At 44.6% G+C, this 20733-nt stretch overlaps 1 protein-coding gene across 1 annotated transcript in view; it reads left to right on the top strand.

The window, feature by feature from the left end:
• Galnt10 (polypeptide N-acetylgalactosaminyltransferase 10) overlaps positions 1-20733 on the top strand; it is a 236241-nt gene that overhangs the window by 168353 nt on the left and 47155 nt on the right. The window contains exon 5 of the mRNA XM_048782909.1: positions 17246-17431. Within this exon, the coding sequence (XP_048638866.1) occupies positions 17246-17431 (186 nt within the window). The remainder of the gene's footprint in view (positions 1-17245; positions 17432-20733) is intronic.

The raw sequence follows: 20733 nt of genomic DNA, 5'->3' as shown, positions 1-20733 counted from the left end.
GAGAAGCTCAATGATCATCGCAACAGTAGTGCTGGGCTGTCTTGCAAGAAGCCCATGACATGGGTGGCCATGTCAGAGGACCGCCTGTCCCAGAATCAGAAGTGGCATCTTCTAAGCTGTTGGGCCAGCCAGACACTGGGGTCTGTAGGTCCAGAAGGGGGCCCCAGGCCAAGGTTTTCCTCGTTATAGGAAAGTCATGAAACCAGTTTACAGCATCATCAAGCCCAGCTGTTAACAAAAAAGGACTGCAGAGAATTCGAATAGAAAGCCCATCCCAGGGCTTTTATAGTTAGTAATATATATGTGTGTGTGTGAATAGTGTCTCAGGTCATGGTGTAAGATCTATTTCTTTTTATGGGTCACAGTCATAAAGTTCAAAAGTCACTTTCTCATTTATACTGAGACTGCTGAGCAGCCATCTAAAACCAGCGCCCTGGGGGACTCTTAGGGCTATGTGTAAGCACCGTTGCAGGGAACCTGTCGAGAGGGCAGTCACTTCTCAGATCTTTTCTGAGAAGGTGAGGGAAGACCCATGAGGAGGGATGTGAAGGGGAAGCCAGGCCAGACGGCGACCACTGGGATTCTGAGGGCTGAGCTGAGACAGGAGGAAGATGACAGGTGTGATGGTTTTTCATTGCTGTGACAAAATACCTGGGGAAAATAACTTAAGGATAAAAGGTTTATTTTGACTCACAGCTTCCGAGGTTTCAGTCTATGGTCGAAGGGCTCTGTTGTTTCTGGGCCTGCAAGAGGAAGTTCATCATGGTGGAAGGGCACGGCAGAGCACAGCTGCTCACCTCATGGCCGCTGGGAAGTAGAGTGAAGGAGTGAGAAAGGTGTCAGGGACAAGATATAGTCCCCAAGGGCACACCCCCAAGAACCCACTCTCCTCCCCTACTGTTCCCACCATCTCCGGGCAGTCCACGAAGCTCTGAACCCATCAGGGGATTAATCCATGGGTGAGGGTCAAGCTCTCATTGTCCAGTCACTTCTCCAAAGCCTCACCTCTGAACATTACTGCACTGGGGACCAAGCCTTCAACACAGGAGCCTCTGGGGAACATTCCAGATCCAAGCCATAAGGCAGTCCTCGAGCCAGCACCCATCCCCCTCTCAGGTTTACTGGGGTTGGGGAGGGACAGCAAATATCTTAGGTGCCTTGAAGAACTTCAGTTTTCTCATTATTCTAGCGGGAAATTTAGGGTTTCTCCTTTTAATCATTTAGAGATCCTAATGGGATCACATCGGCCTCAGTTTCTTTCTCTGTGCCCACTTTCTGCATTGTTACTTCTGGGTCTCTCAAACCTCATCAAGCATGAGAGTCACTTGGAAGGCTCGTTATACTGCAGGTTGGTGAGCCTATCTGATTCAGAAGGTCCAGGCTGAGGCCTAAGAACTGGCATTTCTAGTAAGGGCCCAGGTAACCTGATGCGCCTGATCTGGAATGGCTTAGAAAACCACCATGTTAGATCAACAGAGAAGAATGTACCCAGCATAGCTCCTGGCACACAGCAGGGGCCCAGTCAATGCTTTCTTGTTAAACTGAACTGAATCCTCCCTAGCAGAAGTACCTTTACAGTGCAAGAAATGGCCAGTTTTCCAAAGCCACATCAAAAGTGCCCGTTATGCTTAAGTTATCTGTCTCAGGAGAATGAAGAAGGTCCTCTAGCTGAACTCTGAGGCTTCTTTGAGCTCTGAAATTCTTCTTTATTCTGAATTTCTTCCTGGGACTTGCAGCAAGATCAGGATGTCTTTGCTGAAGGGCGGGTTTGCTTCCCTATCTACATAGTAAACGAGGCATTTACGCCGAGCCTCTCACCAGCCAGCGCTCATCCTAGTGTATCTTAGCTTTCCTTTCCCATCTCTCTCTTGAATTTTCCTATTTGTATTTACCTGCCTATAAGCTTTTCGAGGAAGTAATGTGAAAGCCCTGGTCAACCCAGAGGCTTGGGACTGCAGGATTGGAAACTTGGTATCTGCCAGGCAGAGTGCAGCCCCCAGGGGCATTGAGGGGTTGAGCAGTTGGCATGGTTAACAACACCGGCTTTGTGAGCACCTGGTCTGACTCCTGGCTGTCACCTCCCAGATGTCTACATGTAGCTTTTTGTAGAACTTTTCTGGGTCTCAGGTTCCCTCTAAGTCAGGAGTGTGATCAGCACCCACCTCCTGGAGTTCTGGGAATGAACTGAGATGATGATTATAGCAGCATATAACACAGGGCTAGGTACATACCCTTGAAAAAAATCACTCCATTGACATTGGGTAGTGAAGATGAGGGTCCACAGCATCTTTAAAATTGTTCCTTTGCCTAGAATACCTGAGTGTCACAACAGGACAGAGGGAGGGGCTTTCAGTTACTATGGGCCTTCCCCTCTCTCCAAATGAATTATTGGTGCCTTAGAAATCACTGTCTAAGACTTACAAGGGAATAAATCCATCCCAGGAAGCAGATGAGCAAGACACTTTAACGACCAAAAATGCAGTGAAGCCGAGACATGACAAGACCCAGAACCACCTACAGGTCCCCCGAGCCAGCCCCAGTGTGGCCAGGGCAGCCTCTCTGGCCACAGCCTTGGCATCATTAGCAACCCGCCAACCACAGGCCAGAGACCATCCCAGGAGTGATGCTGACTTATCTGGGCTGTGACTTGCTCCATCCCATCCGCTCCATCTTCTTGTGGGCCTGCCCTGCCCGAGCGTGGCACACATGGGCTCCTCAGCAGGTATTTCTCAGTAGCCTCAGAGGTTGAAACTCTGATAGATTCCACTTAGGAATTAATTGATTACTGGGGCAGTGAAGATTCCTGAATGGCCGCAGTGGATTTGAGCTCTGTCTTCAGCACGTAGCTTGCTAGCTGTGCAAACTTGGGACAGAAACGTCTGGAAGTAAGGGTGATGAACTGAGACCTGCTTCCCCGTGGGGCTGGTGTAAAATCAGACAAAACAATGCAGGAGAACTCGGAAGTGATTCACAGCAGCCCGGGCTCAGTCCAGCTGAGCAACCATACAACTTGCCCTCTTAGAACTTGGAATCTAATGACCAAGACAGAGTGAGAAATTGTGCAAAGTTATTCGGAGATCAGACCTAAGTGCCATGGATCACAAGTTCCAGGGCTCTGTGACGGGCCAGGAAGTTCTTTTGTGAGGAGTCAAAGTTTGAGCTGAGATCTGAAGATGGGCAAGAATGAACTACAGGGGGCTGGGGATGTGGCTCAAGCGGTAGCGCGCTCGCCTGGCATGCATGCGGCCCGGGTTCGATCTTCAGCACCACATACAAAGATGTTGTGCCCGCCGAAAATTGAAAAATAAATATTAAAAAATTCTCTCTCTCTCACTCTCTCTTTAAAAAAAAAAAAAAAAAAAAAAGAATGAACTACAGGGAAATGTGTGGAGAGGTTTAGGGTCTCAGGCAATGCAGGCAGAAGGGCTGGCATGGACAGGGACCCTAAGGCTGAGGGTGACATCATGGGGTCTTTGAAAGAAGATGTTGGGGGAGGGGGACAGAGGGGCAGGGAGTGGACAAGATGATGTTAGAGAAGAGGCAGAGACTACTGTGCACTGCCTTTTCATCCCTGGGAAGGATACCAGGCCTTCTTCCATCCAAGCCATTGGCGGGTTTTAAACCGGAGAGTAGGAGGGCAATAGGATGCCATTTACTTCTTTTTTTAGAGACCACCCAACTGCTTCTTGCAGGCATGCAGACTAGACTGAAGAGAGGCAGAGTCTGGGCTCCTGCGGTTGGCCACAGACAGACTCCTGCAGGGGTCCAGACAACAGCCTTAATTATGTCCTGCCATGTCGCTGCTGCAGAGCCAGTGTGTGAGACCTGGCCTCTCCCACACTGGAGTCCTAGGACTGCTGCAGCAAAGAGTCCACACTGACGGCTTAAAATAACAGAAGATTTGAGTCCATCTCATTTATTTGATTCTTGATTTTTAATTCTTGAGCCAAAGGAGTCTTATTAAGGAAGTTGGGGCCTAATTTCACATGATGGAGGTTAGGGCCTACTTTTTCTTCTGTTAGACGCAGGGTCTCTGGTTTAATTCCTAGGTCCTTGATCCACTTTGAGTTGAATTTTGTGCATGGTGAAAGGTAGGGATTTAATTTCATTTTGTTGCTTATGGATTTCTAGTTTTCCCAGCACCATTTGTTGAAGAGGCTATCTTTTTCTCCAATGCATGTTCTTGACACCTTTGTCTAATATAAGATGATTGTAATTTTGTGGGTTAGTCTCTGTGTCCTCTATTTTGTACCATTGATCTACAAGTCTGTTTTGGTGCCAATACCATGCTGTTTTTGTTACTACTGCTCTGTAGTATAGTTTAAGATCTGGCATAGTGATGCCACCTGCTTCACTCTTCCTGCTAAGGATTGCTTTAGCTATTCTGGGTCTCTTATTATTCCAGATGAATTTCATGATTGCTTTTTCTATTTTTATGAAGAATGTCATTGGGATTTGGATCAGAATGGCATTAAATCTGTATAGTGCTTTTGGTAATATGGTCATTTTGATAATATTAATTCTGCCTATCCAAGAGCAAGGTAGATCTTTCCATCTTCTAAGGTCTTCTTTGATTTCTTTCTTTAGGGTTCTGCAATTTTCATTTTATTATATAGATCTTTCACCTCTTTTGTTAAGTTGATTCCCAAGTATTTTTTTTGAGGCTATTGTAAATGGGGTAGAGATGGATTCAAACTAAAAAGTTTCCTCTCAGCAAAAGAAACAATCTGTGAGGTGAATAGAGAGCCTACCTCTTGGGAGTAAATTTTTTCCCCTCACACATCAGATAGAGGACTACTCTCTAGGGTATATAAAGAACTCAAAAAGGAAAGCACCAAAAAAACAAGTAACCCAATCAATAAATGGGCTAAGGATATGAACAGACACTTCTTAGAAGATGATATAGAATCAGTCAACAAATATATGAAAAAATGGTCATCATCTCTCCCAATTAGAGAAATGCAAATCAAAACTACTCTAAGATTTCATCTCACTTCAGTCAGAGTGGCAGCTATTTTGAATACAAACAACAGTAAGTGTTGGCAAGCATGTGGGAAGAAAGGTATACTTATACACTGCTGGTGGGATTGCAATTGGTGAGCCAATATGGAAAGCAGTATGGAGATTCCTTGGAAAATTGGGAATGGAACCACCATTTGACCCAGCTATCCCTCTCCTTGGTCTATATCCAAAGGACTTAAAAATCAGCATACTACAGGAACACAGCCACATCAATGTTTATAGCAGCACAATTCACAATAGCTAAACTATGGAACCAATCTAGATGCCCTTCAATAGATGAATGGATTTTTAAAAAGTGGCATGTATACACTATGGACTATTACTCAGCAATAAAAGAGAATAAAATCATGGCATTTGCCGGTAAATAGATGGAGTTAGAGAAGATAATGCTAAGTGAAGTTAGCCAATCCCAAAAAAAACAAATGCCAAATGTTTTCTCTGATATAAGGAGGCTGACTCATAGTGGGGCAGGGAGGGGGAGCATGGGAGGAATAGATGAACTCTAGATAGGGAAGGGAGGAGGCAGGGGGAGGGAGGAGGCAGAGGGTTATGAATGATGGTGGAATGTGATGGACATCATTATCCAAAGTACAGGTATGAAGACACAAATTGGTGTGAGTATACTTTGTATACAACTAGAGATATGAAAAATTGTGCTCTGTATGTGGAATAAGAATTGTAATGCACTCTGCTGTTCATATATAAATTAAAAAATAAAAAAATTTTAAAAAACAGAAGAGACCCAAAGAAATGCTCAGTGTCTGAGGCAATGGACATGCCAATTGCCCTAATCTGATCATCACGCACTGTATATAGGCATTGAAATGTCATACCATCCCTCATAAATATGTACAGTTACTATGTGCCAACTAAAACTAAAAGCATGCTTTTTAAATTTTTAAAGAAAAAAAAGTTTAGTGCTGGGGAAGGAAAAAAAAACATAATTTACTTCTCTCACTGTTCAGGAGCCTAGAAACCCCAAATCAAAATGTCCTGTTCTCTGCAAGATCTAGAGGAGGCTCTTCCCGGTCTGCTCCTAGCCTCTGGTGTCACTGGCAATCTTTGGCATCCTGTGGCCTCTATTATCACATGGTGTTCTGTCTGCCCAAACTTCTCCCTAATTAAAGTGCCCCAGTTGTTGGATTCGTGACACCCTAATCCAGGATGACCACATCTTAATTAGATGACATCCCCCAAGACCCTGTTTCCAAATGAGGTCAGGGCCACAGGTTTCAGGAGTTAGGACTTCAGCATGTCTTTCTAGAGAGCAAAATGCAGCCCAGAGCAGCTTTCTGACTGCAACCCCTCCCTGTGCTGCAACTGACCCAACCTCGGAGTCTAAAGATGCCCTGAGCAGAGAGAGCAAGCCAGGGAGGGAGAGCTCAGGACGGCACACCAGGGAGGCCAGGGCCGGGCAGCTGTGAGCTCTTGTCCTCACCAGACCTCACCAGATGAGAAACTTGATCGAGGCCTGTTCTTCCATGAGCCTCAATTTCCTCTCCAGTGATGCCAAACTGATGGCAGCTACCCCATCCTCCTTGCATTGGCTTTGGGGGAATCCAGTGAAATAATCGAGCATTTCCTGAGAAGATACTGGGTGCCCAGCAGTGAGATTACGCCTTGGGTCTGCTCTTACAAGTGCAGACTCCATTTGCTCCAGCACTATTCCAGGGACAGGGGCAAAGATGAACTAGACCTGGAGGGGATCATTTCTGCAGTTAAAGTGACAGGTCCCTCGGTTCATTATTCTTTTTTAGTATATTTGAAATTATTCTGGGCTGGGGATGTGGCTCAAGCGGTAGCGCGCTCGCCTGGCATGTGTGAGGCCTGGGTTCGAGCCTCAGCACCACATACAAACAAAGATGTTGTGTCCGCCGAGAACTAAATAAATAAATAAATATTTAAAAAAATTATTCTTAATTTTAAATCAATGTTTAGGGAAGAAGAGAAAACTAATCTCTGGAATTAGATTGCTTGATCCAAGATCTGCCACTTGGAAAGTTACCTAACTTCTTTGTGCCCCAGTTTCCCCATCAGTAGAAGGGGGACACTAGTCTGTGACTGGCCTCTTAAGAGTCTTTGTAGAGCCGGGTACAGTGGCACTCTCCTGTAGTCCCAGCTATTCTAGAGACAGGACGATCACAAAGCCCAGGCCAGCCTGGGCAACGAAGCCAGACCCTGTCTCAAACTTTCAAAAGGGTTGAGGATGTGTATCTCAGTGGTGGAGCATCCCTGGGCTCGATCCCCTGCACTGAAGAAGAGAGAGAATCTGCAGAGATTAAATAAAGTAGATGCACATTCCCTGGGTTGGTGGTATGCATAGGTGGTAAAGGAGTGTTAGCCATTATTCCCAGACACTGGGCACCAAAGTACAAGGAGTTGCTGCGTCAAAGCCATCACCACGAGCTTCCCAGACTTAGGCCCAGCTCTGCATCTCTTTCCAGTCATTCCTGCTACTTGAAACCTGAATTTGGGTTTTGAGCAAATCCTAAAACAAGGATCTGAATACAAACAATTCCTTTGGGTGGAGCGGTAGGGAAGCAACAGCAAAAGCAGGAGAGTGTCAACAGAAGACAGGTGCCCTCCAGGGTGCCTGTGAGAGACCCCACCATAATCGGCCACGCCCCTCTCACCGAAAGTTCTGGAGCCCGTGGAGAGCTTGTGCTCAGGGTGGACCTCAGGGAAAACGAGGGAGCCTCAGGCTTCCCGGACAGTACTGCAGTCATTGGTTGCAGTCCAACATGATACTCCAAGAGCCCCCTGGGAGAGAGACAGGGTGGGCAGCTGGAAGGCAGGCAGGTAGCCATGGAGGCGTGGGGGACACCCAGCGCATGTGCCACAGAATCCTCTGTGCGTGCTCATTAAGTGGTCCTCTGACACTGCTTGAAACCTGGTCAGTATGGGGTCTCACCACCTTCAGAATCAGCTCCTTCCCGGCCAGATGGCCCTGACTCTTCATTAAACCAGGGATAATAAGGGCAAAAGCAATTCTGTACTGTGTTGTGATGACAGCAGCCCCTGGGACAGGACGGTGAGTGTGTGGCTTAGGACAGCCACCTCCCTGCTACATCAATCAGGCAAACACCTTTTCTCAGTCCTAGTACTCTCATGGGGAGCCAGGCTGGAGCCCCAGAATCTTTCTGAAGGCAGCTTTAGGCATCTGTTACCGTCCCATTCAGTGAAGCCAGTTTGCCCACCCTGCTCCCACGCTTATGAAACTGGGGGAATCCTGGACCCTGAACTGGATAGAGCTCTGCCATGTCCCAGTCTTGCTGTAGGATTCTAGCTTAGACATTCAACTTCTCTGGACCTCCCCACTTCTCTCTGGGTAGAATGAAGGGACAGACCCAAGTGAGACAGAGGTGGGTTTAGGTGCAGGTAGGAAGAGCCTGCTCTTTTACAATCAAGCAGTAAGTTAAGCAGGTTGCATCACCACTTTGAGCCTCAGTATCATCTTCGGTAAGCGGGGTCATTAAGTTCAGTCTTTGTGTTATTGTAACTGTCAAAGGTAATGGATATGAAGGGAAGCTCCATATGTGAACAGGAGCTCCAGTAAGTGTTCCCTGTAATTGTCATCATCATGATCATCATCAAGTTCATTTAAAGCCCCTTTTAGCTCTAAGATTCTATGACCTTGTACGATGCCCTCACTCAAGGGTCTTCTCTTGGGTGGGAAAATAAGGCAGCGGTCCTGATTTTGTGTAAAAAAGCGCCTTCTAATAAGGACAGGAGGAGCATAATAGCCCTAAATAATTGCTTTAACTTTAGCACAAGCTGTCAAGGGTCCTAATTGGCCGCCGGGTAATGACAGCAGCCATCTGCATTCACGGTGATTTAGTGACCGGGCTCTGCCCAAGCAGGCCCGTAGTGATCAGAGCTGGACGGGGTGATATTTCTCCCTCTGGTGGGAGTAGCCGTGTGTGCTATAGGAGATTATCTCATTCTCGTTTTAATGACTTACCAGTTGAACCCAACCAAAAGGAAGCCGTGGTCACCGGCAGTCACTATGGATTTTTTCTCTTTCTAAAGACAGTGTTCCTACGCGGACAGCGGCATATCTGGAGCGTGATCATGCCTCTTGCTGATTTGTCTCATTGCCCAAGAAGGTCTCTTTGGGGAAGATTTAGTCCCTCAATTAGGGCAAATTGATTTCTGCTTTCTACAGAGTCACTGTTCCAAAAAGAAGGGGGAGCGGGTGAGGAAAGCCATATTAATCTTCGTGTGCAGGCGCGGGGAGAGCTGCCTTCCCCACTCTGGTGCATGTGTGTAGAGAACCTTTTCTGTGCACAGATTTTAATTGTTCTGACCCCCAAGATGCCAGGCAACACAACAGGAAGCACCCTTTATCATGCAGAAGTTTCTGGAAAGGCAAGTCAGAATGGCTGGAGCAGCATCTCCCAGGGCACCTAAGATGATTTCCAGTGATCCAAAGACTTTATATGAGTACCCCTGGATCATGTGTCAGGAAAGGTTTCTCCTTCCAATTCTCTTTCATTTCTTCTCCTCCCCTCACAAGGAGAGTCTCTGGGGGTTTTCCACATTTTCCTTCTTGACAGAGACAGCAGACCTTGCGCTCACTGTCAGAAAGGCAGGAGTATACGGCAAAAACCTAAGACCATTGTTTTTTTCAGTTGTTGAGGAGTTTTATTTATTAGATCTAGACTATAAATGATACCAATTTTTCATTAGATAAGTGTTTAAATTTCCTTTTAAAAGTAAGTTGAATTGAACAAAAATTTAATCTAAAAATGGATTGATTTTTAAGAAAATGCTAAAGAAATTGCAATTAAAGTAGGTGGATGTGGCAAAAATCATGACAGTAGTATATGAGGACCAGAGGATGAGGAAAGCATCCATTTTCTACAGAGGAGCCAGAAATTTGCTGTCTTTGTTGCCTTGAGCAAGGTTCTTGGTTTCTCTGAGCCTCAGTTTTATCATTTGTCCAATGGGGAGATGGTCAAATACAGAGCCTGTTGGTGTAAGCCAAGGGGAGTAAAATATGTGAAGCCACTTGGCAGATCATGTGCCTCCCCGCAAAAATGATTCATTTTTCTAAGGGACTAGAAAAAGAAAATACCCAACCAGGAGAGCCTAACTTGAAACACGGTTCTGCTGTTAACGACATGCCAGCGGTGGTCCCTTCCCTTTTTTGCCCTCAGCTGTCTGGATGTAAAATGAAGAAGCTGAACCATTCTGGCTGTGCATCAGCATCATCTGTGGGTCAAGTAGAACTAACACTGCCCGACGCCACCCTGGGTCTGCCAATCACAGTGTTCTGCCCTGGTGGCTGTAGTAAAGAGCTGCCCCGGGGGTGATTTGGAGGCATCTGCTGATTTAGAGGACGCTTCCAGCTCTAACTCTTGATTGAGCCAAGTTCAGAGCAGGATTTGGGGCTCAGTTTAAGGGAAGTGATCACCCCAGGGGCTGACAGAGCAGAGAGCCCAGCAGCTCTGGGCAGGTGCCTCTGGGCCTCCTGCAAGACCCAGGCCTGGGCCCTGGAGGACCATCTGATCCAAAGCGCCAATTCAGAGACAACACGGAGACCCAGTGGAGGTAAATGCTCCTGTGCTGGAGATGGGCGCCCAGCCCAGTCTCCTGATTCTCAGTCAGTGAAACTTCCCCAGCACCGCAGCTTCCCCAGCCGAGACAGACAAGGTACTGGACCAGTTGTTGTTGTTGTTGTTTAGTTGAGGCAAACGTTGCAAACAGAGGTCCTAAGGATCCAGTTCCAGAGCTTTAACAAATGTGTACACCTGGAAGGTCAACACCCCAATCAAGACAGGGAAGCAAACTGGCCCCAGTAAGTTCCCTGGTGCCCTCTTCTGTTCAGTCCCCACACCCCAAGGGCAAACACTTCTTAATTCTGTCATCATAGATTTTTTTTTTTGGCTGTTAATAAGCTTCGAATAAATGTGATCATTTATGGAGTTCTTTTTGGTGTGTCTGACTTCTTGCTTCAACATAATAACTTTGAAATCCACACGTGTGGTTGGAGGTATCCGTGGTTTGTTGTGTTATTGAGTAGTAAACTATTATGTGACTATACCACACTGTCCCTTCTGTTGATAGACTTACAGGCCATTTCTAGTTTGGGGCTATTACAAATAAATAAATAAATAAAGCTTTTTCTTTTTCTTTTCTTTTTTTTTTTTTTCCACTTTCTGTGAGTATAGTTTCCTATTTCTCTTAGAGTGGAGACAGATGGGTGTCTAGCTTTATAGGAAGCATTCAAACAGCTCCCCACAGTGGTGGCACCCTTGACCTTCTCCAGCAGGGAGCAGGAGCGCCCATGGGTCTCCCTCTGCCCCACCTGCTGCTGCTGCAGTTTTGACCATTCCAGTAAGCATGCGCTAAGCGGCATCCCCGGCTGTTCATTCACATTCCCCGATGACAAGTGAATTGAACGCCTTTTCAAAGGCTTATTGACCATTTGCATTTCCATTTATTTGTGAAATGTCTTTTCAGGCGTTTTGCCCACTGTTCATTTGGTTGTCTTTTCATTACTGACTTCGTAGGAATTCTCTATCTATACTGGATACATGGCCTTTGTCAGCTATGAGTGTCCCCAGACGGTGGCCTGCCCTGTCACATCCTTACCAGTGTCTTATAATGAGCACGTTTTTCCGGAGCAAGTTCTTAATTTTAACCATTGATCCATTTTTTTCCTGCCTCAAGTCCACAAAGGTATTCCCTTGTGCTTTCATCAGGAAGCCTCAGCTTTTATGCTTCAGTTATGGCCCCTCTGAAACAACTTTCTGTGTGTGGTCATAGGTGGGAATTGAGGCTCATTTTTTAAAATATATTTTTAGTTGTAGTTGGACACAATACCTTTATTTTATTTATTTATTTTTATGTGGTGCTGAGGATCGAACCCAGCACCTCGCACCTGCTAGGCGAGGCTCTACCTCTGAGCTCATTTCTGTTCATACACGTAGCCAGTTGTTCTGGTGTAAGTTGTTGGAACCTCTATTTTCTCACTGAAGGACCTTGATGCCTCAGTCACTGGATAGGTTGACAGCATACACGTGAGTCCACTTCCGACCTCTGTTCCGCTCTCTCCACCTCTCTGTTTACTCTTTGCCTACTCTTCGCACACTGTTCTGATTATTTTAGAGTTATAATTTGTTTTGAAATTTCTGTAAGTCCTCCAACTTTGTTCTCTTTCAAGATTGTTTGGATTCTTCTAGTTCCTTTACATGCCCGCATAAACCTTAGAGAATAAAACTCACCCCAGTGAGCTCCCTCATGCCCACTTCTGTCAATTTCAGAAGGTCACTGTGATTTGGGGGGGCTGCCCTGGGTCTACAGATCAGTTTGAAGAAAACTTGACTCTTCACAATAGGGAGTCTTCCAATCTATAAATACGACATTCCCCCATTTATTTGGGTTGCCTAACCATGAGGCTACCATAAAGGCTATTTTTATTCAACTTTCCAGTTGGTTTTTGCTATTATATAGAAACACAATCTTTTTTAGAACTTTACAGCTTCATTGAGGTATAATTTACATTCCATAAAAACCATCTAGTTTTGGTCTGCAGCTCAGGGTATTTTTAAATAAATACAGTTGTGAAACTATCACTATAATCCAGTTTTTAAATATTTCTATCACTCAAAAAAATAGTTCCTCAGTGCCTGTTTGCAGCCAATCCCTGCCCCCAGCCCAGCTCCATGTAACTACCGATCTTTTTGTCCCTGTAGCTTCACCTTTCTAGAAATTTCAGTCTTTTTTTATGGAACTAGGGATTGAACCCAGGGTTGCTCTACCAATGAGCTACATGCCCAGCCCTTTTTTTTTTTTTTTTTTTTTTTTGAGACAAAGTATTGCTAATTGCTGAGACTGGCCTCAAATCTTCTATCCTCCTGCCTCAAACTCCCAAACTGCTGCAATTACAGGCATGCACCGCCACATCTTGCTTATAATATCTACTCTTATATCTCTAGCTTCTGTAACCTAGAATAGCATTTTTGAGGTTCACCCATATTGTTACATTAACTCACTCCTTTTTGTATGGCTGATAGTATTCCACTTATTACCACATTTTCTTTATCCATTCATCTATTGATAGACATTTAGGTGCTTTCTAACTATAAATATCACTGCTGGAAACATTGATGTGCAAGTGTTTGTGAGAACATGTGTGTTCATCTCTCTGAGGTTCATACCTAGGAGTGGAATTCCTGGGTCCCATTGTAACTCTGTGTTTAACTGTTTGAAGAAGTTCCAGACTATTTTCCAGAGTAGCTGCAAGGTTTTTGCATTCCTATCAACAACGTGTGAACTCTCTGATTTCTCACACCTTTGTCAACTCTTGTTATTGTCTGACTTTGTGATTATAGTCATGCTGCTGGGTGTGGAGTGGTATTTATTGTGGTTTTAATTTGCATCTCCCTAATAACTAATGCTGTCAAGCATCTTTTTATGTGCTTATTGACCATTTTTATTGTCTTTGCAGAAGTATCTATTCATATCTTTTGCCCATTTTTTAAATTGAGGCAAATACATGTAGCATACAATTAGCCATCTTAAAGCATACAGTGGTATTTAGTATATTTGAAATGTTATACAACCATCATCTCTATCTGGTTCCAAAATATTACTCCAAAAGGAAACCCCACATGCATTAATAACCACTGCTCCTTCCCCTGACCCCAATACCTGGCAATCGTTAATTTACTTTCTGTCTCTGTGAATTTAGCTATTCCATAATTTCACTTTTGGATTATTCAAAATGTGACCTTCAAATTTGGGGGGTATATTCTTAGAGATAGAATTGTGGCATCATATGATAATTCTATCTTTAACATCCTGAAGAATCACTAAACTTTTTTCTAAAAGCATTTTGCCCACTTTTTTAATGGGTTTTTTAATTGAGTCATAGCAGTTCTCTGTATACTCTGCCTGTATGTGTCCTTTATCAGACACATGATTTGTATATGTTTTCTTCCAGTCTGTAGGTTGTCTCTTCACTTTCTTAATCATGTCCTGTGATGCATAAAAAGTGTTTAATGTGTAAGTTATTTTTTTCTTTTGTGCTTGGGCATTTTGTCTGAAGACACAATTGTCTAATCCAAGGTGGTGAAGATTTACCCCTGTGTTTCCTTGAAGAGTTTTATGATTTTAGCTCTTACATATAGACATTTTATCTATTTTGAATTAATTGCATAGTAGGTGAAGAAGGGATCCAACTTACTATACTTTTTATTTTTCTTTGCAATGCTGGCAATCAAATCAAAGGCCTTTGCATGCTAGGCAAGCACTCCACCATAGAGCTCCACCCTCAGCCCCCCTTTCAATTCTTTTGCATGTAGAAATCAAATAGTACCAGCACCATTTGTTGAAAAGACTCTTCTTTCTCCCATCAAATGGTTTCAGGAAAATCAATTAATCCTAAATCTGAGTGTTTTATTTCTGGATTCTCAATTCTGTTCTATTGACTTATATTTTCTTTCTGCCATTATCCCACTGTCTTAATTACTGTAGTTTTGAAGCAAATTTTAAAATCAAGTAATGTGAGTCTTCTGACTTTTTCTTTTCCAAAAGATGGCTTTTGCTCTTCTGGACCCCTTGCATTGCCATATAAATTTTAGGATCAGCTTGTTAATTGTCAGTTTCTGTAAAGCAGTTAGCCATGGTTTAAACAGCATTAAGTCTGTTTCTATGTTTTGGAGGTATTACTATCTTAATAATTTATATTCCATTAACAAGGGATATCTTTCCATTTATTTTGGTGTTTAACTTCTTTCAGTGATGTTCTATTTTTTAGAGTAGCATTGTGTGTGTGTGTGTGTGTAAGAGAAACAGAGAGAGAAGGAGATTCTGGAGACCAAACCCAGGGCCTCCTACAGGCTAAACAAGATCTCAACCAGGGACCTACATCCCCAGCCCCATTTTGCACTTCTTTTGTTACAATGTAAATGTTATCTTTACCATCTTAATTGCATTTTCCAGTTGTTCTTTATTTGCTGGTGATTAGAAATTCAATTGAGTTTGAAATATTGACCTGTATTCTGAGATCCTGCTAAGTTTACTTGTTTGTTCTAGATTCTTTGTAGATTTACAGGATTTTCTGTGTAATGATATTATCTACAGTTGAAGACACTGTTACCTTTTTCTATCAGATCTTTATGCCCTTTCTTTCTTTCTTTCTTTCTTTTTTTTTTTTTACCAGTTGCACTGGCTAGAAATTCTAGTACAGGGTTGAATAACAGTGCTGAGTGCACACAGCCTTTCTTCTGATCCTAGGGGGAAAACATTCAATCACCACGAAGCATGGTATAAGCTAGAGGGTTTTTAAGTTTTGGTTTAGGCTTGGGGTTGTTTGTGTATTTATTTGTTTTAGCCATCCTACCAGTTTTATAAAGGATCCTTACCCTAATTAAAATCAAAGACACCAGTATTAAGGCTGAGACTTTTAGTAGAAAGAGACTATTATTTGATTTTTATTCAAAACAACTTTTCCAGACAAGAGTCAGATCCAACCCACAGGAAAATAAGCAAAAATGGAAAATGTTGTCATATGTAAGGGAAAAGAAAGGGGAAAAAGCTATAATCCCAGCAGCCATGGAGGCTGAGACACGAGGATCATGAATTCAAAGCCAGCCTCAGCAATGGTGAGGCACTAAGCAACTCAGTGAGACCCTGTCTCTAAATAAGATACAAAATAGGGCTGGGGATGTGGCTCAGTGGTTGAGTGCCCCTGAATTCAATCCCTAGTAAACTTCCCCCCCCCCACCGACCAAAAAAAAGAAAAGAAAGAAAGGGAGAAATAGAACACTCTAAAGGGACAGATCCTTTTAAAGAATAGAGGGACAACATGCCTCTCCTGCTTTCCAGTTTTATTGAGGGTCCCAGAGAAGTTTCCAGAGAGTCCCACCCAGATCCACCTCTTGATTTTGACTGACTACAGGATGACATCAGACTTTAAGTCCCCACTGCCATGACCACTCTAAGTCACTTTGGCCCATTGGTTCTAATTGTTCTTATATATTTTATGGTTAGGGGAAATTATCCTTATATCCCTGAGTTCCAGGATCTGGTCTGTGTAAGGGTCACAAAAGTCTCCACCTCACACCCTTCATGGTAACTTGTATTCTTATTACCATTTCAGGGCCTTTAATTCTCCTGCAGATAGCAGGTAGTTTGCTGAGGAATGTAACATATCCTGCAGACTTAAGCCAGGGAGGGGTACAGGTAAAGTGCTTCTTAAAAGTGAAATCATGTGGAGGTCAGCGCAGCGGGCTCAGTTTATAGAATTATTCCCTTAACCTCATGTTCCCGCCATTGAATCTATCTGTCCCCTATTATGGCCATCTCTTCTTTTATTGGGGGAAGGTGGGGGTGGGGTGAGGGGGCGAGTTACACAGGACTGAATTCAGGGACATTCAACCACTGAGCCACATCTCTAGCCTTTTTTTTTTTTTTTTTTTTTTTTTTATTTAGAGACAGGTCTCACTGATTGCTTAGCACCTCACTGTTGCTGAGACTGGTTTTGAACTCAGGATCCTCCTGCCTCAGCTTCCTAAACCCTTGGGATTACAGGCGTGCACAACGGTGCCCAGCTCTATTGATTTCCATCTCCTGACTCTTGTTTTTATATATTATCTTTAGGCTCAGATGATTCCCCCACACACCTCCCATCACCTCATCTTGCCAAAGATGTCAATAACAGCTCCAGATTGTGGCCAACCACTTTAGCGACCCTAGCAAAAAGACAGAGAGTCACTTTCCAAACATCCTGAAAACCATTCTCCAGACCCGTTACTCTCACCAGCTCAGGTCACATGGTCATCCCTGAACCAATCACTGTAGCCAAGGCTGACAGAATGCCCTGATTGGTCAGGCACAAAGCCACATGCTCCTCTCCCTTGGAACCAGGGGATGGGATGTCTGCTTCTGAATCTGTGACCTTGAGAAGGGCAGTTTCCCAAGGAAAAATCAAAGTATGGTTATTAGAAAATAAGGGAAGAAGTCCCAGCCAGGCTTAAGTCACAGATGCCTGTTCCTGTACCAAAGACCTGTGTTGCAGGTCTGGCGCTCTCGTTGGACTCTGAGCCTCAGTTTCCCATTTGCCGTCTGAGGACAATGACCTCTGCCCTCCTTGGCCCTATCTGAAAGGTCCAGGGAGGTGGTACCCCAGCAATCTCTGTCTCAACGGTGGCTGCTGGGAGATAAGGGAAGGACTGCTGACCTGAGCCCTCTCTCCCCTTGCTCTCCCTCACAGAGCACCTGAAGAAGCCCCTGGAGGACTACATGGCCCTCTTCCCCAGCGTGAGGATCCTCCGCACCAAGAAACGTGAAGGCCTCATAAGGACCCGCATGCTGGGGGCCTCAGCGGCGACTGGGGACGTCATCACCTTCTTGGACTCGCACTGTGAAGCCAATGTCAACTGGCTGCCCCCCTTGCTCGGTAAGGGGGCTGGAGGAGCCTGGAGTGAGCGAGCCGCCTGCCCCCCTCCCCCTCCCGGCTGCTGCGGCGTCCCCTTGCCCGTGTGGAAGCACCCATCAGATGCCAGGCCCTGGGACTCAGACGCTCAGGGGTACTCAAAGGGACCTTAAAAAGCCAGTCAGCCCTATCCCTTCACTTCTCAGAGAGGGGAGCTGAGACTTGGAGAGGGGACGTGTCTAGTCTCTAGTGATGGAACTGCGTCTCTCCCATTGCTTTAAGTTTTGTGAGAAGGCAAGCCAAGCCCATCCCCTGTCAAAAGCCAAATTATGAGGAGACATCTTTATGTGGAATTAGAATAGTGGCAGGTGATAAGCATGACTGATCCGCACAAAGCCATGCCACCAGGCTGGAGTGCCCCCTTCTTGTGATAATGGAGACGGAAGTTCAGAGATACTGAGTGACTCACTGTCCCCTCGGGCTACCCGTGTCAAAGCCACCACCTGTCTGGCTGTTCTTTTTCACAGTTCCACACTGCCTCCTGAGCTCGTTTCCTCAGGGAAGAGTCCCAGTGGATGCCAGGACAGGGCTGTAGACAGGCAGGAGTCCTGGGCACTGGGTGCTGGGTGTGGCTGCAGACAATGAGCTTGGGCTGACAGCAGGCCCCGGGAGAGGAAGTCAAGGAGGTGGGAGTCAGGTGAGGGCCAGGGCCAGGCTGGAGCAGCCTTGGGGGGCTACCAACTCAGAAAGTGTGCTCCTCGGGAATGGATCAGTTGACCTCCCTCACAGAGCTCAGGGGCAGAGAGGACCAGGTGGAGGGTACCCAAGGCAAGCGTCAGAGGCACCTGGAAGGGCTGTTAAGACAGCGCTGAGCCACCCTGGGGTTCTGACTTGGAAGTCCAGGGTGAAGCCTGAAGAGGACATTTCTAAGGCTCCTAGGTGACACCCACGCTGCTGGTGCCAGACTATGCTCGAGGAACACACTGGCTACCCAATACCACCCTTCAGTGGCAAGGAGCAAAAGCCAGTCCCTTGCTGTTTAACAGGACAATCCAGCAAATTGATCTCACACAGATCAGCAGGGAGCTTTGTGCTAGATGATAGGCTTCTGAGACCCAGGGTCCAGGATCCCATGGGGTTAGGAAAAAGATACAGGCCAGAATTTCTGGTAAACTGTTTATGTAATTAAACTAAGAGATGGTCTGCATCTGCCTCTCATTACTGAAAGAGTGAAAAAGTAAAAAGCCTCGCCATAAATCGCCTAATTTATGGTCCTGAAGGAACAACCCATTTGTAGGGTCATTCTGTGGCTCATAAAGACAATGAAGTGGTGGGGCACGAAGCTGGGCTTGTGGTCTAAATAGCCCTTAACTCTGTTTCTATGGAAATGTTTGAGGGCCATTTTCATAATCTGCAGATGTGCGTGCAAGAACACCCCCCTTTTTCTTCCCTAATAGAAATGTGAACCCGTGGTGTCGATATAAAAGTCTCTCCCTCTAATATCAGCAGCTGACAGAGCGCAGCATGGCTTTTGTCTGGGAAACCATTAACACCTGCATGCATGGCTCGCTCCGTCTTCCTCAGAGATTAGAAATTTCTGAGCCCACAAAGGACTCACCCCCCCACCCCCGCCAAGAAAGTCGCTGTTGATCCTCATCTCCTCCTGCTTCCCATTCATCTCCATCATCATCATCATCATCATCATCATCATCATGTTGATGGCCCCTTAGTGTTTCAAGCCATGTCCACATTTAAACTTCACTGTCACTTAGTAAAGCTGGCAGGTGAGGCATTATCATCCACAGTTTGCAAATGAGGACACTAAGGGGCAAAGAGATGAAGGAACTGCTCAGTCTCCCAACTCCTGCTTCTGAGCTTCTCTCAGTAACCCCCGTCACAGAGACTGTCAGCCCAGTGCTGATCTTGCTGGAGGCTGCACCAAGCATCTTGGCTCCATTATCTGCTCATTCTCCTCAAAGATCCCCCATGGGATAAGTGACATCTTCCTCCATTGTGTTGGCCAGGAAACGGAGGCTCAGATGTGTCAGAAAGCCTTATCCAAGGTGATCTACTAAAAAGCAACAAAACAGGGGGTTTTTTTTAATTGTTTTTTTTTAGTTACACCTGACGGTAGAATTCATTTTGATAGTAGAATTCATGGTACAAGCATGGAATATATCTTATTCTAGTTAGGACCCCATTATTATGGATGTACATGGTGGTGGGATTCACTATGATGTAGTCATGTAAGTACATAGGAAAATTATTTCTGATTCATTCCACTGTCTTTCCTATTCCCCCTCCCTTCCCTTCAATCCTCTTTGTCTAATCTACTGAATATCTGTTCTTCTCCTCTTCCCCCTTATTAGCTTCCACATATCAGGGAAAACATTTGACCTTTGTTGTTTGGGGAAATACTTATTTCATTTAGCATGATATCTCCAGGTACATACATTTACATGCAAATGCCATAAAGTCATTCTTCTTTATGGCTGAGTAATATTCTATTGTGTATATGTACCACAGTTTATTCATGAATCTGTTGAAGGGTATCTAGGGTGGTTCCATAGCTTAGCTATTGTATACTGAGCTGCTATAAACATCAAGTGGCTGTGTCACTGCAGTATGCTAATTTTAAATCTTTTGGATATAAACTGAGGAGTGTAAATTATTCAAACAAACACACAAATGAGAAGTGGTATAGTTGGGTCAAATGGTGGTTCCATTCCAAGTCTTCTGAGAAATCTCCATAGTGCTTTCCAGAGTGGTTGCACCAATTTGCACACCCGCCAGCAATGTATGGGTGTGTCTTTTTCCCCACATCCTTGCCAACATTTATTGTCACTTGAATTTTTGACAATTGCCATTCTGACTAGAGTGACATGAAATCTCAGTGTAGTTTTAATTTCCCTAATTGCTAGAAATATTGAACAAATTTTTAATATATTTGTTGACTTTGTATTTCTTCTGAGAAGTGTCTGTTCAGTTTCTTTGTCCATCGATTGTTTGAGTTATTTATTTTTTATGCTGAGTTTTTTGAGTTCCTTATATATCCTGGAAATTAATGCTCTGAGGTGCAGGTGGCAAAGATTTTCTCCATTCTGTAGGCTCTCTCTTCATGTTCTTGATTTTTTTTCCTTTGCTGTGAAAAAGCTTTGTAGTCAGATGTCATCCCATTTATGAAAGATTGATTTTACTTCTTGTGTTTTAGGGGTCTTGTTCAGAAATTCAGTTCCTGATCCAATATGTTAGAGTATCAGGCCTAAATTTTCTTCTAGTAGGCTCAGGGTTTCTGGTCTAATTTCTAGGTCTTTGATCCACTTTGA

The sequence above is a fragment of the Marmota marmota genome, unplaced genomic scaffold (assembly GCF_001458135.2).
Source record: "Marmota marmota marmota unplaced genomic scaffold, marMar, whole genome shotgun sequence".
Lineage (NCBI taxonomy): Eukaryota > Metazoa > Chordata > Mammalia > Rodentia > Sciuridae > Marmota > Marmota marmota.
The sequence above is the reverse complement of the archived record's forward strand: the minus strand, read 5'-3'. Positions and strand labels throughout refer to the sequence as shown.